Consider the following 12,678-nt stretch of genomic DNA (forward strand, 5'->3'; position numbering starts at 1 on the left):
AAACAACCCACAAGGGGTAACACAACCGCGTTTTAACTGTCACTGAGGTGTAGCTGTGACTGACACCTGAGCTTGTCCTCAGCAACCGCAAACCCGCACGTATAGGGCAGGTCCTATGCATCTAAGCCACTACAGTAACTCACCACTCCCTCTGCTCCACACTGAATCACACTCCTGCTTCTGCTTACAAACCTGCTGGCTAATCAGACATTTAATACTATTTATGCATAGGGAGGAAATATATAATTCCTTTATTGGGATAAAAAAAAACGATACTAAAGAGCAGGTCAAGTTCCAAATCCAGCAGTAGGTTTTAACTGATGTTGTTCCCTTTTTTTTCTCCCTCCTCCTCTTTTTTTTTTTTTTTTTCTTTTAACAGCTGTAGCTGTGCACAGATGGAAAAACATTTGGTCAGAAAGCAGCAAATTAGTGTTTTCAGGCTAGAATTCTGCTCCCACCGCTCCTCCATTTCCATGCAGCTCAGAACGCTTTATTTCTTCTTAGCATTGACATTTTTGCACACCCAATTCATGCCGTCCTTCAGACAGAGAAAGGTAACGTTAGTCAAGGGAAGGGACCAGGAACCCCCCAATCCCACCCCACTGCAAACACCACGTCCTGCCTCCTCATCCACCCCCCACCTGCCCTCCCCCTCCGAAGCCGCCGGGGGTTAAAACACAAGCTCTCCATTTGCTGAGTGGATGTTGTCACACAGAGGTTATTAAATCTTTCATCTGGCCATAAAAAGTCTCATGGTCTCATCGTGTGGCTATGTGTGTGGGTCCTTCGAGGAAGGATGGCTTTGCAGTCAAGGTATGTCAGTGGCAGACGAGGGCTCGGTTCCAGGTTCAGCGAGAGATGATTTGTGTAACCTCAGGCAAGTCATCTCATCTTTGAGACTGTGGATTTTAGGGGGCTGGTTGTTATACAGTCAGCTCCCTATTAAGAATACGGCTCGTTCTCTGCTCAGCTGCAAGCCTTGAAACCCAGATCCGTGAAAACCACTGCAGTAACTGGATCTGGACCCTTTCCCTGTTCCTCAGGGCCCCTTTCCACCCCTGGAAAACGGGTTCTGAACCCCACAGGGGTTCACTGAGAAACAATGTGGTCATATTTTAAGACACTGTTCTACTCTTTAGAGGATCTCCAGAAAAACATGTTCGCAGCTTTTCTGACCACTGCAAGCAGGACTGGAACCCTTCTGCCATCAATACTCAATTCATGAGTTTATTGCTGAGACCCCGGGATGGGATATGCTACTGAAGGGCAAAGCAACACTTTATCTGCTCCTGTCACTTATCTGTTAGGAGACGTGTACAATGGAGCACAAGATGGACAGGCTCCTCCTATTTGTGTCCCATCAAATCCATTACCTCTACCCTGCCAACGAGGTGTCTCTGCTGACAGGCAGAGAGGGCAGAAAGAAGGCTTTTGGGGATGAGAGGGGAACAACAGCACATCTTTCTGCTTGGAAATCAGGCAAACATCACCTTAGAGCTCTGGGGAGGTGGATTTCACTGTCTCATGTTCAGTGGTCATTTTTGCATCATGAAAACAATAGTCAGACCCTAAAAAAAGCCCAGAGCCTTTTGGCCAGCATCACTGTTACCCCCATGGCAGCAGCGTTGCTGGCTTCCTACACCCTTGTCCCCAGACTGACAAAAGGCTGCCAAGGACCTCAGCTGCCCCAAGGACAGACGGCCAAAGCCACAGCACTTGGGGTGACCCCAGACCCACCGCTGTGCCCCCAGGTGGCCCCTCAGCCATGAAGGTGGTGGCCACGTCGGAGGGGAGCTAAAGAGTTAAGAGAGAAGAGAGGGAGTCCTCAGGGCTTAATCAGAAGCAGAGAGGTTCTCACTTGAAAATACCAATTCACCTTGATAGCTGCGCTATGTGACACTTCTTATCTGAAGGGGAGCAGCAACTTCTGAAATCAGCCCTTGTTGCTGCGTTAAATAAAGACTAAGCGAGCCCAGCCTGTGCTGGGGTGCACACGAGGCCCTACACTAATAACACTTCTCACTCTAACCTTGGGGAGGGTTGATGTCTCCGGTTTCATTTATTTATCTCCACAGCAGAGATCAGTGTAAAACAAATTGTCTGAAATCCTCAGAGCAAATGGGAAAAGACGAGAGGTAGATTCATTTTAAGGCCCAGTAGCTTTGTGTCTTCCCCTTTCAATAACACTGATAACCTAGGTGTAAAACATGTAATGCCTTAAGCAATCAATAGCGTGGTTTAAAGCTTATCACTTTAGAGAGAGAGGGAGCGAGCGATTCCCAGCATGAGGAATGCCAGGGCTTAACAATGGGGCTAGGAGGAGAGGTGTCAAGCCTTTGGCTTGATTGTGTGCTTTAGAAATCTGCATGATTGCCTGCAAAGAGTAAAAATAAATAAATAACTAAAACTAAATAAATAAAAAACTAAAAACTAAATAAATAACTCCCACAATGATTTCAGCTTCCCCTGCCTCGGAAGCAATAATCACATTTGCACACATCATGGCATACAAGGCAAGCAGAGCTCCTCATTCATTTTGAATGTAGGTTTATTTGCTGAACCAGAACAGCTGAGACAGCTTAAAGTAATAAATATCAGCTGACACCCTCTGCTATTCAGCACAGTAATCCCAGAAACAATACATCACTGCAAAACAACAAACACGCATCCTATCTTCTACCTAATCTGACCACAACCTGAATTCACAGTGATTAAAACTCTTGCCTGCTGCCTTTTGGGAGCTGGGGAAGGGGAAAGACAGAGCATTTCAGCACCAGCGCGGCGAGGGTCATAAAGCAGAGTTTATGATGGGATTTACCATGGCTGGGAGCCTGGCTGCACCAAGCACAGAACGAGGGCAAAAGAATGACATAGCAAAATGCAAGAGGAAAGGTGAACTCCAAACAGGCTTGAAACACGTTAAGTAGGTCACCGAACTTTTAAAGCAAGAATAGATTTTAAAAACTCTCTTCTGGCTTGAGTTAATTGACAGGGAAAAATCACATCCAATTGTAAATATCTCCCTGCCTGACAGCGGAAAAGGGAAGATGAACATGCTCAGCTCTACGTGTGTTGTATCAAAGAGGTATGTGTGAGACACCTTCCTCATCCTCAGCCACAGCACAGCCACGTCCGTGGTGCCACTTCCTTGGGGGGCGTGTTCTGCAGCGTCCCCAGGTGCTTTGGAGAATAGCAAATGCAATGGAAAGCAAAAAGAACTACAAGGTACGTTTCCAGTTTTTCTACCTAAGGTTTGAAGTCGGGCAGAGGGTTGGTAAAATAGAGAAATGCAGGGAAGCTGCTCCAAACACAAAGAGCTGTTACAGGGAGGGCACACGGGAAGGAGGAAACGGTGCTTGAAACAGCCAAGTCCACAAGGAGTCAACTGTTGTCATCCTTTGTCCCTACACGCTCTGTCCCTATATCTGCATGCTTAAAAGATGGCTCTGCGCAGAAAACACAATCCCTACAGTACCATTTAGATCTTGATAGATGTCCTTGGGCTGCTTTGTTGAGACACAGAGCCATTGGCAGGTACTCTGAGGATGGAGCCGGATACAATATTAGTATTCCAGCCTCAAGTCAACCCTGGGAAAACCTTAGCCAGGGAAAGATTTCAGATCTTTCAAGCTTTGCCTCTCTTAGCTCCTTAACAAGCAGCTAGTAAACTTTACCAAAGCAAAGAGAGAGAACTCCAGGGAAGAGGATAATGCTCCTTGCAGAGAAATGCTGCTTGGCACAACCCCGCCTCGCTGCAGTCACATCTGCTGTCGTGCCAAGGGAGTTGTACTCTAACACCCTTTGGGAAAGGACTGCTAGAGCCTTCCCCAGGAGAAATAAAAAGTCCTGCTTGAGATTAGCCCACCGTTTGCTCATTCTCTGCATTATCAGCTTTGCAGCTATTGGGAGTGAAGTAATCTGACTTCAAACACAGCCAACAAGTCCTTTCCGCCCCATAAAAAGCTTCCCAATTTCTGCTCCCCTGCAAGACGGGGATCAGGCAAGGCCACAAAGTTGTGACCCCTAACGTGACCTTAAGGACAGCAAAGCTTAATCCTTTCATGTAATCCTCTGTCTGCCATAACAAATTGGGTCAGGCGAGTGCAAAATTCTCCATCTCTAGCATTTTTGGTATGCGTTATTTTAACTGTCACTTTCTTCTCCCTCTGCACAGCTAGGACTGTGCCTTCATTATCTGTCATTTCTTTGCACCTCCAGTCATCACACAGGCTGGCTTTTACAGGCTCCCCCAAGTACCTTATCCATTGTTTTTTGCCTGGGTGCAAGCTTTTCTTTTGTCCTCTGAGACCTCGTATCCCTGATGCAGCACTGTAGACTCCCTGCTTAAAAAAAAAAATAAATCACAAGACTTTGCCCTGTAATCTGGAAACATGGCTGCTTTTCCTCAACAAGCGCTGCCTCTGCCTGCCCCAGGAGAGCTGCAGTCATCAAAATTGGTTTTAAAGCACATTTACAAGTAGCCCTGGAACCTCATTAAGATGTGGGAGATCCCCATCTAGCCTGCCCTGGCTAAGACATCTTGAAGACAAAACCCAGCTCTGAGGATACAACATTGCCGGGGGGTCCTGTGCTGAATCTTGCCCTTACAAAAGTGCTGAATCGCAGCATCAGTGAAACTTAGGTCTTGGGCTTCGTTCTCAACTGGGTTGAAAGAGCCAGGGAGGGGAAGGAGGCTCAGCCCTTCCCACCCTCCTTTGGGCCAGCCCAGCACTGGCATAAATTAGAGAAGTTTAGTGGCTACTCTCAGTTCCACTGGCTTTTAATGGTCTCCAGGGGGCCATTATGCTTGGGAGACTCTGGACACAATACGCTGTAGCATCATTCTGGAGGAGGATTCCTCGGGGCAGGCTGAGCTCCTGCTGCCTCGATCGGAGCCTCTTGCTTCAGAGAAGAAACAAGCTGCAGAGCACGGACCGGTTCAAAGCCTCAAGTCATGTTTAACACGCACCCTGGCCCCAAAACAACACCTCCAGCAAGAGGGCAGGATGCAAAGCAGAGGAGTCCTGCTTGCTTTCACCCCACCCCAGCCAGCTAGGGTGGAATCTACACAGCTTTTGCACGCCAAGCACTACAAGTGGAGATCTGGTCACAAAACACAACCCCAAGAGGGCCATTGGGAGGCAACGGCTCCCTTCTGTTTCTCTGCTGACGTTGGCAATCACCTCCCTCAAACCCTGCCAGGCTCTGGGTGTAAAGCTGGTGCAAGACCCTGCTCCACAGGCAGAGCCCAACTGGCTGTGGTGGGGAGAAAAGCCTTTCCTGCCTTCCTAACTAGGGCTGAAGAATAAAATCAGCCCCAAGCAGGCGTTTTGCTTGAAAAAGCCTCTAAGCACGAGGGATGTCACCCCTCCCTCAACGGCACCATGAAGTCTGATTAACAAGACAAGTGCTGCCCATGGTTCCAGTCGGCAGTCAGGAGGTAATGAAGTCTTCAGCTGGCATAACAGGGGCTACCAGCTGGCTTCAGGACAACACGACATGGGGTTTCCAGTTAACCCAGTCACCTCCCTTCTGAGCCTGCCCAGGACATTGCTGGACCCCTTTACCAGAGTCCTCAATGGTTAATTTTAAAAGAGAAGATGACAATATGGATTCCCTCCTTAATTAACAGTTTTATTAAATAACCCATTTCAAATAATAGTTAAATTCTCTAAATTTATATCATTCTATTAACCATAATCTAATCTCATTAACCTTGAAATCCCCAGTCTTAACTACCCAATTCTATACACCATGGTGCTAGCAGCTAAACTAATTAAATGACCTTCAAACTATTTCTCCTTCATGTCTTGGCATTATTTATCTTTGCTCATTGCTCTTCCTTCAAGCTATCACAAAAATCTTCCCCTATGAACTCTGTTCCCACATGTGCTCAGTACTAGATATGCCACAGCTCTTCCTTACAAAATCCGTCAGCGATGTCTCCAACTCTGCTCTAGCAAATATATTCCACCAGCAGCGCCCGTTAGCGTGCTTGCTCCTTGGCTTTCAGTCTGAATACCTGATGCTTCCACGTCTTCATTTATTTTGCTGTCACTCATTGTCGTTTCTCCAAGAAGTCCTTAAAGCAGTGACCTGAGATTTAACTACACGTAGAGAGCTCCCTTTCTGAGCCATAGGTAGAGACATCATGTACCACGATCCTCAAAACTATCCTTCTTAATATCACTCCTTAAGTTCCTCTTTGATTCCCCTAAATTTTGAGCATGTTCACCTCTCCTTAGACTCTCAGGACTGAAGATGCTGTTTCTTGCTGGGCTGATCCAACTGCAACTAAAAACCTTGCTTAAAAGCCATCTCCCGAACCATTTTGTTCGATGAATTTGCAAGAAAAGGGAGAGCTTGGCGCTCTTGCTGCCTGATTTGATAGGGTTGGAGTTATGGCAGAAGAGAAACGTAGATGGTCTTTTTCTATAAGCTGTAGAGAGTTTGCAACTTCCCTGACCTTCCTGCAAAAATCATTTATGGAATAAGCTGCAGTATTTAGAGCAATGAGACTGCGGTCAACAAAGCGGTACATTATCTGGCCTGCATCTAAATTACTTTGTCTAGATAAGCACGATGAACAAAATATATAGGCCTGCAAATACTTTTATTTAGCTCTTGTCTTCCGTTTTCTGGAAGTGAATGCAGAAGCAGATTTCATTTCCCTGGCAGAGGGTATCAGGCTACATATTTTACTCTATCGAATGCACAGGGAGGCACTGGGTTTCAAGAAGGTGAAAGCAAGAAAGCACCACGAACAAAGACGTGTGCAGGTCACTCCAGAGAGCCTGCAGATCAGGTTGAGAAGGAGACATGTTTTAAAGCTCATGAACAGAAAAGCTCCACTTTCTATCATTTAGTTCCTTCCGCATCCAAACACGTTCCTGAATTTCATCTGCCACTTTACTGTCCCTTTGCAGCTGGAGAACTAACCTGGACTTCTATAAACTAGAGGAGGGCTTGGAGGAGGGAAGGAGGTGACCTCTGTGTGGCTGCAACCCTGTGAACTGCAGCCTTGCTTTCTTGATGACATTTCTTTGGACTTGAATCCACGCTGCCATTGTGGAATGCACTTCCCTCTACCACCACCACCACTTGAACACAAAGGTTAGAGCTGCAGCCTTTCAACTGAATTCGTATCTTAGCTGACTAAACAAAGGCCCTTTAGAGGACACCACCTACTAGACTGAGGTCTAAACATCAGGTGAAGAATTTTAAATCAGAAGAACTGCTGTACTGGGTTAGATCAATGGGCCATCCAGGCCAGCATCTCCTTTATGGATGCCAAGGGAAAGAACACGTAGGATCAAGATCTCCCTTGCTCTGTTCTTTCCTCCCAGTCCATGGCCCAAGTTGTTCCTGATGCAAAAGCTGCCTCCAGATCTTAGCAGTCAGTTAATTGCCTGTGGATCTCTTTTTATCAGAAATTCACTTAGTATTTTTCTTGATATCCTTGGACTTCACCATATCTCATGCCAATGAGACCTACAATTTAATTATGCAACGCACAAAGATGCACTTATTTTCATTTCTGTTAAGCTGTTGTCTGATTATTTCATTAGGAATGCCCTTCCTCTAGCAACATGAAAAATAGTATATAGCCTGACATTTTTATACCTTATTTTATAAATCCTGAAGATGTTCCCACTCTGTCCTCTCTTCCAAGCTGCAAATCCTGATCTACTTCTTATGCCTGTGTACAGATGCCATTCTGTGCTACTGATTTTCAAATCTCTCCTAATTCTAAGCAGATATATGGACAATATTTTTTCTGATGAGGGTAGTTAAGTGCTAAAAAGCTTACCTAGAGAGGCTGTGGAATCTCCATGGCTAGAGATATTTATAACTTGACTGGACAAGGCTCTCAGTAACCTCCTCTAGACTCGTATTTATCCCTGCTTTCAACATGAGGTTGGTCTAAAGATCTCCTGAAGACCCTCCAACCTAATTTTTTGCTGGACTCTATGATTCTACTACTACTAAAATTTGTTTAGATGGGGCAGAGGCAGAAACTAATGTCACGTTCAACGTATGGGCCCACCATGCTTTTATCTTCCTACAAAAGAAATGTTTTCTGGAATGTTTCTTGTTTGCTTTCTGATCATTTTCTAGCATTGGATTTTCCTCTCCGGCCTGTGATGAGCAGTAACCTGCTGTTCCCAACGATCTGCTTCTGAGTAATGGCAGTTAATTTTGAGTCCATCATTATATGAGTATAGTTAGGGTTGTCGTTCCTCATGTGCATTATTTTGCACTTGTCAACAATGAATTTCATCTGCCATTTTACTGCCCACTCAGTTCTGCGGGCTGCTCCTGCGACTCTTCATACTCAGCTTGAGATCTGACTACCCTCAACAGCTCTGCAGCAGCTGAAAATAAGGTTTTACTGAATCTGCAATGAAGATAAATGTCTTCACCATTCTGTTTCTTTAAATATGAGTGAAGGGAGTACTCCTGACTGCTCAGATTTCAAGCATTGCAAATATTTCATTAATTCAGGAAAGCCTAAGAGTGAAATAAACAAACCTAGGTCCCATTTACATTACAAAGAGCTACTATACTGCAGGAAGTGGCTACAGCACAGAAGCCCAAGACACAGCTATTACAGTTCAGCACAGAAACACAGCTCAGCCCCCTTGGTGGGCTTTTGCTGCCCCACATGCTGCCATTAGAAGTGCTCTTTGCCCCGTGTGCAACTCTTGCCTTTCTTTGGATCAGACAAAATTGATCGGTTTCTCTCTGGCGCCTGGGTTGAGCAAAATGCCAAGTGACTTTAGTAGAGAAGGTAAATCAGATTTCTAAAGTGCACACTCCTAACAGTCAAAGGGGTTAATAGTAAAAGATGATTTGTTTGGTGAAAATGATTAACCTGACAGCAGTCTCTTTAAAATAAATCAATGTCTTTCATTCGGCCCAGCCAAGGGGTCCTAGGTGGAGAGGCGATCGCTCTCCCCTTTCCTGGGGATGGAGAGATCCCCAGAGCTCACAGCCCCCCCTTCCCTTTGCACAGGTGACGAGACACGTGCCCCCCTCCCCGTGTTCTGCGCTGCAAGTGTTTGGCCGCACTGACCCTCCTTTGAGAGGCAGCTGGTCCAGCCTCACCCTGCAGATCAACAGTCTCTTAGAGATGGCCTGCTGGCACAGCAAGCCTTCTCCAGAGCCTCACCTGTACTCCCTCTCCTGAAAGAGCTGAACAAGACTGGATCTGCCAGACTCTGTCCCGGATTGTGTGTAGGTTCAGTCCCTCGGCAATCTCCGAAGCAGGGGCAGCCGTCAGCAAATCCTGCTTGTTAGCGAATATGAGCACGGGGACTCCACTCAGCTTTTCTTCATCCAAAAGCTCAGCCAGCTCCTATATCATTTACAAGGGAGTGGGGTGAGGGGAGAGAGGGAAGAAAACCTTCAACCACCAGTGGTTGTCTCTAATTAGAAATATATTTAGGGCAAATACTGGAAGAGTGTGTTCCAGTGAAACCTAGATCGTATTATAAGAGAGCAAAAATGTATACAATCATCTCTGCCCAAGGTTCAAAAGCTATTTCTTCCAATTACAGGTTACAAAAAATCTTCATCTTGGTCTGAAATTAGCAGTTGCCTTAAAGGCTACAACTCTGTGTTTTACCATTCCCCGCTCCCAGGAGACCAAAACTGATGAAACAGCAAAAAACATGTAGATGGGCAGCATGAGGAATCTGTCTTCAGTTATTGCCTGACTGGCATTTGCACCTGAGCAGCTGTTGACACCAGTCGTGGTATCTTTGCTAATAATGAGTTTCAGGGGTTTGTTCCAAGTTCTATACACTGAAATTTGAGCAGGAAAGGACTTCTTTTTTTCCCCACCCGGAAATGGCAATCTCCCTCCCCCAAGAAAGTGCTGATGCTTTTGAAGGCCCTGGCTAGCTGAAGACAAGCCAGGTCAGCTTTCCTAGCTGGATCAGGGCTCCATATGCACAGCACACATTGGGTGGCATCTTGACAAATGGGTTTGTTCGTTCAAAACTGGGTGACTCAAAGAGGTTCTTTTAATAGCTCCAATCTGAATCTGCAGTGGATCAACGATGGCCGAAATACTTCATGTCTAGGGTTGTGCAATGGCCTCGTGTGACACAAGCACACGGTCTCAAGGCACTTCCCCACGTGAACATATGACAAACCCAGCAGAACTTGAACCTGTAGGGAGTGCTGGCTTTGCAGGTAGATGGCTACATGAGATTTTTGTGGGCTCCTCATTTAGAATCACAGAATGGTTTGGGTTGGAAGGGACCTCAAAGATCATCTAGTTCCAACCCCCCTGCCCTGGGCAGGGACACCTCCCACCAGAGCAGGTTGCTCCAAGCCCCATCCAGCCTGGCCTTGAACCCCTCCAGGGATGGGGCATCCACAACTTCCCTGGGCAACCTGTTCCAGTGTCTCACCACCCTCATAGTAAAAAATCTCTTCCTGAGATCTAATCTGAATCTTTTTTCTTCCAATTTAAAACTGTTTCCCCTTGTCCTATCATTACACCTCCTGGCAAAGAGTCCCTCCCCAGCTCTTCTATAGGCACCCTTCAGATATTGAAAGGCCGCTGTAAGGTCTCCCCAGAGCCTTTAGCTGCAAAGGTCTCATGCTCTCAGATGCTGTCCTAACATCTTTCATCCACTGACTTGAAACTTTTGGATTAAGACTCCCTGCAGTCGGGGAGATGCTAAACTGCAGTGGAAATCTGACTCCATCCCCCCAAAAGCAATGTTTGGTTTGGAAACCAGGACGAGAGAATGGAGTTATAAACAGAGTTGGCTGGGAATTTTTCAACAAAATAGGTCTTTCATCTGACAAGGCTGATTTATTGAAACCAAAAGGGTTTGTGGAAATATGAGGGGTCCAGGCTGACTCAGACAAGTGCTCTAAGCTTCTACTTCCTCTCCCTCTTTTTTGCCCAATGAATATTTAATCAATGATATAAAATGAAATAGCTCCAACAGGGGAAAGATTCCCCCCACCCCTAGAACAACCAGCAGTTCTGCTGTTAGAGTGTGTCCACGATACTTGAGAGGTGAAAGATCAAGTACCTCCTCCAAATAAGGCAGAACAGAGGGCTTTAAACTAAATCTTCCATTTCAGGGGGGTAAATCTCTTGCTAGCTATTTTGGGACACTGTCACTTTCTGAATTTTACAAAAGAAAGTTCAAAAGTCCTATTTTTGCTTCATCCTAAAATACAAAATGTAACAAAACAACAAAACTTTGCAAAACGGAAATCTTATTTTCTGGCCAGTCCTAGTTACAAAGTTCTTAGTTTTTTTGTTTTGGTTTTTTTTTTTTTTTTCAATTACATCCAAAAGACAATCAAGTCAATATGATTTCCATTTCAACTTTGTAAATAAGAAAACAGGATTCCTCAGGGTCTTGGTTTGGCAAGGTTTAAAGGACTTAGAGAAGTTTGTGCTTTCAGTATTAGGCTCCATTTGCTATTATTGTATAACTTTAATGAAAACCGTTCTATTTAAACGGAATTAGGCTACCTATTTTCCTTGTTTCACATCTACCAAAATAATCTGCATTGATGTTGAAAGGCAAGTCTCTTGAAATGCAAATTTCCCTCATAAACAACAAAATCATTTTCCTAACTTTTGTGAGCAAGGGGCACTCAGAAGCACTGAGTAACTTCAAAGGAAGCTGGGCATAAGTAACTTACCTGACCCGTTTCTTCAAACCTCTTCCTATCTGCACTGTCAATGACATAGATCTAAAAAAGAAATGAGAAGAAAAGTTACTCTTCCCAGAAGACACTCTTCCACTGTATCATGCGCTTAAGTGAGCTGAGGCTAATAATTATGTTTTGGGGCACAAAGACCCATGGTATTATTTATAGCAAATGTTGACAAAACTTCATGACGTTCCGAAAGCAGATAATCCACCTCTTTTAAAGCTGGTGGGGTGGACAACCACGTGTGTAGGATCACAAAGGAGCTGGGGGGCAGTACTGGGGATGCTCTCACCATCTTCACAGCATCTATTATCCAAAGAGAACAGGAGACTACCTGGTATCTTTTCAAATGACCAGCTTACAAGCTGAAGCTGAGTCACAGAAGGGCAAAACCTGGGGAGCCAGACGTGGTCTTTCACCCCAGCAAACTACACAAGCACTGCACTGGTGTGACTACACCATGCTGTGCTCCAGCAGGACACATCAGCTCCTCAACGAGCCACCAAGGCACACAATGGCACTCGGGGGACAGATTAATATACTGGGGACACCGAGTTCCTCTCCACCAGCGATCCTACCACAACCTCCTGAGCAGGTTGAGGAGGAGGGTGGTTGAGAAGGAGGGCTGGATCCAGCCTGTGAGACTCTATCTCCAGCTGCCAGCTTGTCCACCAGGCTGATGGAGAAGACAGGGAGCAGCTGGCTCACAAAGACTGACAGCAAGAGTCCTACCACCCTCTCAGGGTTAGGCACCACATCTCATGGTCCACGAGGAGGTCCCAACCAGACACCTGTCCCCTGGTATGGAGAAGGGTGGATCCCCTGGCCTGCAGGCTTCCCCTGCCTTGGGAGGGGGTCTCACCCTCTCCAAGCAGCATGGCACACACTGATTTCTTGCTGTAAACGCAAACAAGCCTTCTCAGTGAAGGCAGCTGTAGGTCAGCACAGACTAAAAGGCTCCTCCAAGGTCCCCCTAAAGATGTA

At 45.9% G+C, this 12,678-nt stretch overlaps 1 protein-coding gene across 1 annotated transcript in view; it reads right to left on the minus strand.

Moving 5' to 3' along the window:
- Positions 1–331: 331 nt before the first annotated feature.
- Positions 332–12,678, minus strand: part of ARL3 (ADP ribosylation factor like GTPase 3) — a 29,511-nt gene continuing 17,164 nt past the window's right edge. Inside the window, exons 4-6 of the mRNA XM_014958805.1 lie at positions 11,683–11,733; positions 9,173–9,358; positions 332–538 (exon numbers count right to left, since the gene is read on the minus strand). Of these exons, the coding sequence (XP_014814291.1) occupies positions 491–538; positions 9,173–9,358; positions 11,683–11,733 (285 nt within the window). The 3' untranslated portion in view covers positions 332–490. The remainder of the gene's footprint in view (positions 539–9,172; positions 9,359–11,682; positions 11,734–12,678) is intronic.

The sequence above is a fragment of the Calidris pugnax genome, unplaced genomic scaffold (genome assembly GCF_001431845.1).
Source record: "Calidris pugnax isolate Ruff unplaced genomic scaffold, ASM143184v1 scaffold4, whole genome shotgun sequence".
NCBI lineage: Eukaryota > Metazoa > Chordata > Aves > Charadriiformes > Scolopacidae > Calidris > Calidris pugnax.